The sequence below is a fragment of the Corvus brachyrhynchos genome, unplaced genomic scaffold (assembly GCF_000691975.1).
Source record: "Corvus brachyrhynchos isolate BGI_N302 unplaced genomic scaffold, ASM69197v1 scaffold614, whole genome shotgun sequence".
Lineage (NCBI taxonomy): Eukaryota > Metazoa > Chordata > Aves > Passeriformes > Corvidae > Corvus > Corvus brachyrhynchos.
Window position 1 is genome coordinate 579,614 of NW_008237444.1, and position 3,819 is coordinate 583,432.

General features: G+C 36.8%; 1 protein-coding gene across 1 annotated transcript in view; it reads right to left on the reverse strand.

Moving 5' to 3' along the window:
- The window catches only part of COMMD10 (COMM domain containing 10), a 107,062-nt gene extending 105,856 nt beyond the window's left edge, over nt 1–1,206 (reverse strand). Inside the window, exon 1 of the mRNA XM_017731401.1 lies at nt 1,051–1,206. Within this exon, the coding sequence (XP_017586890.1) occupies nt 1,051–1,191 (141 nt within the window). The 5' untranslated portion in view covers nt 1,192–1,206. The remainder of the gene's footprint in view (nt 1–1,050) is intronic.
- Nucleotides 1,207–3,819: the final 2,613 nt, after the last annotated feature.

Consider the following 3,819-nt stretch of genomic DNA (forward strand, 5'->3'; position numbering starts at 1 on the left):
TTTTTTTTTTTTAATGCAAAAAAAAGCAAGAAAAGAATTAACTGCTTTATCTGAAATGCAAAAAAAGGCAAGAAAAGAATTAACTGCTTTTTCTGTTCATCTTCAATAATTATAATATCAATTAAGCAGTCTGAGGAAATCAGGAAAAGGCAATAAACAGGTAGTTCTGCTGTTTTGCTGAGATGAAAATTAAAAATTCCAGTCTGGAGGTGACCTCAGGTTTCACTTTCATTTTTCGGTGGATGGGAGCCATGAGGAGGACTGTTTGTTTTATTTCTAATGCAGCAGAATATGTTAAGTGAACTGATCATAAATTGACGTGTAAGGAAGGACCAGATTTAAATCCCACAACAGACCATCACTATGCATGCACTTTGCACAACACTACACGTTCTATACTTGCATGAAATGGATGGATAACATCATGCGCTTGACAACTTTTAAAACAGTTACCCTATTTACCTATTTAATTTATTTTATTTATTGTAATACAACAGCTTCCCAACCTTAGTAGAGGTAGTCCATGGAATCAGAAAACCTCTGTTTACAAGGTGACTACACCTTGCAGTCATCCACTCATCCAAATACTAGAGCTACATTAGGTGTGCCTGTTCACCTCACTACAGACTGCTTCTGTGCACGAAAATTTTCCGTAACTGACTCTTAAAGTAACTTAAGCTGTGCTCAGTAATGTTATCTAGTATTTTCCTCACAAGAACTTAAAAAATGCAGGGCTGGCTTGTTTACAATCAATAAGAGAGAACAGTATATCTCATAATTATCAACAGTTCCCGTGGAGTCATGCAGACTTCGCTTCTACTATTAGCAGAAATTTACATTAGCAGAAAAACCACTCCAGAAAGGCACCTAGTCCCATCCAAATCAGAAAGGCATGAAACCAAAAGCAGTAAAATCATAATCCCAAAACATACATAATATACTACAGATATGCTTTCACTAATTCCTTTTTAACTTCAGTGTCCTATTTTTTAAATCTACAGTTGGATAAAAAAATACATTTATCAATGTATAATGATGAAAACAAAATACCTGTTCCAAAATGAATGATATAGTTTCAAGAACCAGATGAAGATCTTGTTTTTCCAATGAAAAAGCTATTTGAAGTTTTTCTTCCTCCTCTTCACTGAAGGTACTTTCAGCCTGAAGCACAAAAATGGTTAGTCCTGACATTTCATTTAAGGACCAAGAGCATGCTTGTCAAAATAAAAACTTTCTCCCCATCTTTGTAAACACAGTGGCTATCCAGTTGTTTCTAAATAGAAATCACAAAGCAAAGCTCTTTTCCAACAGAAAACACAATTCCTCTCACTGAAAATCAAAATTAAAAGCCAACACAGTACCACAGGTACCTGACAGACATCAGAAAATGCTTTCTCTTTGTACCTCATAGACACTACAGAAATATTCTTCTTTCAATTATCAGATCATCTCCAACAACCTTTTATAAATAAAAGTAAGACAAGTACAAAGAGCATTATTTAAATCACACCCCAGAAAACAGAAGGCAAAACTGTAGTTAGTTATGTATGCTTCTTCCATTCTGGATACCCTTCTAAAAATCACCTATGCTGTTGCAAAGGAAATAAAGGCATAATGTACATTTATTTTGAAAGTCAGATTTGAATCTATAGCCTACTGTGTCACTAAAGACAATTGAGAATGTGCTGTATTTTTAAAACACAGCAGTTGTACTTACTATACCACAGCAAATTAAATAGTAATTTAAAACACAGACACTTTTAAAACCTAATTACTAACAAATCTATAATAAAGACATCAAAGCACCACATTTAGACCACTTAGTAATCCAAAACTGCAAAGCTTCACAAGCAAAACAATTTAGCTGTCCAAATAAAAAAATGATGCAATTACACAAAACTTTCAATGATCACAACGTTTGTAACGAGAGTATCAAAATGGAAACATTATTTGAAACATTAGCTGTTAAAAGGAAACACAGAGCTCCCAGTATCTGCCTTGTTAAGGCAATGAAGTTCATTTCCAAGTTTCCAGCAATTTAACTAGGTACTTATAGTTAGGTACTTTAGAAAGGTCAGCAAAACTATTCATGAGATTGAGTGGGCTGAATTAAAATAACCACTTCAGCTCATGTAAATGCTGGTTAAAACTGTGAAGAGCTACTAGAGTAGTAAAAAAGAACAAACCAAACAAACAAAAGGTTGCTGATGCATTTCAGTTACCAAAGAGTTAATATCCATGCGAAACCACTGAGAAAACTCTCTGCAATTAACAGGGCACCCAAGCTAGTGATGTTAATAGAAAAAAACCCCAAAAAACAGCAGTTGAATCAAATGAATCCTTACAGTCTCACATATATAATCTTGAATATATTTGCATTTTTTCCATGCTGCTCCAGTAGTACTGTACCATTCAGCCTGCATGTATATAAAATTCTGTGTTTCTTTTTATACTTTTTCTGAACACAAAACAAGGGAATAAACAAAATCTGAGACTGAAAGACAATGAAACTGACAAAATAATTTCTGGTGTAAGATTCATTTTACAGTTTCCCCTGCAATATTTAGTACAAAGTTTAGAGTTAGCCTGCATTTGACATTTTGGCACTGTGCAATGAAACTGACTTCTGATTTACTTTTTTAATTCTGCATTTATAAACATCTTCTGCAAAGATGACAGAAATTTTCACTGAAAGCTCTGGACTTAATTTTTATCCTCAATTCCACAGGTGTCTTTAGTTGATGGACATGCACAAATGCAGAAAAATAAATAAAACACACATTTAGTGTTTCCCTTGTATTGTAAAATGTGGAACATGTAAAATTTTCTTAAGAAAGCATGTTCTTTGATGTTTGTATACCGTCAAGCCTAATCAACAAGAAAGGTGAACAGAGAGAAGCCAACAAGCTCTAAGGGATGTGCAGGTTTTAGAAAGACAGATTACTTGTTGGAAGAATTGCCTTGTTAAGGTTTGGGGCTTGACATGTGTCAGTGACCTCAAACCTAGGGGGAGGTTAACAAAACTTGGGAAGGAGGATGTACCACTGATAGTGAACACAAAGAATGCAGAATTTATGGGCCTCAAGGACATTTGGCAGAACTCCCAAGATAAGGAAGAAACTAAAAAAGCCAACTCAGCAGCTGTGCTGAAATCAGCTCGGACTGGGTAAAAGGTAATTCCTGCAGGGCGATCCGTGGCCACTGGTTCATGACCACCAAACCATGAAGCCCACTGACTCAAAAGGAGAGAGTGAGCACGCAGACTAACTAGCATGGGAACCAAGAGAATGATTAAGCAGTAGAAGATAGAATATTAATTAATAAGAACTATGCAACTTGTTGCCAATGAACACTGAAGCCTTTGTTTGCTAAAATGTGTAAATGGTAAAAAGTTTTTATGGTTAGGGTGCTTGACTTGGGGAATAGCACTGAACATCAGGCCTGCACAAACCTAAAATAAATAATCAATCTCTCGCTCGAGTGTGTAACCATCGGCTTTTCGCAAACCCAGTATAAAACTCGATTTTTGTGGACAACACTCGTGAAGGCAGAGGCGGAGCGTGTGCAAAAAGTCAAGCAACTCGCGCGTCCTCTGACACCGCTCTCGGAGGCGCCAGCACCTGGGGGCAGTGGGCTACAACAAGCATCTCTCGCTCTCATGCCATTCACCTTCTCGCGCCATTCGTTACCGGCTTTTATTTCATTCCCCCGAAAAAGTTCTGAATATTTAGTGAGGAATTAAATTAAAAACCAAAACCCTCTAAAGAAGGGGATGGTGGCGGGTGGTTTAGGCTCCCCGGCCGCGCGCCCTCCCAGCAC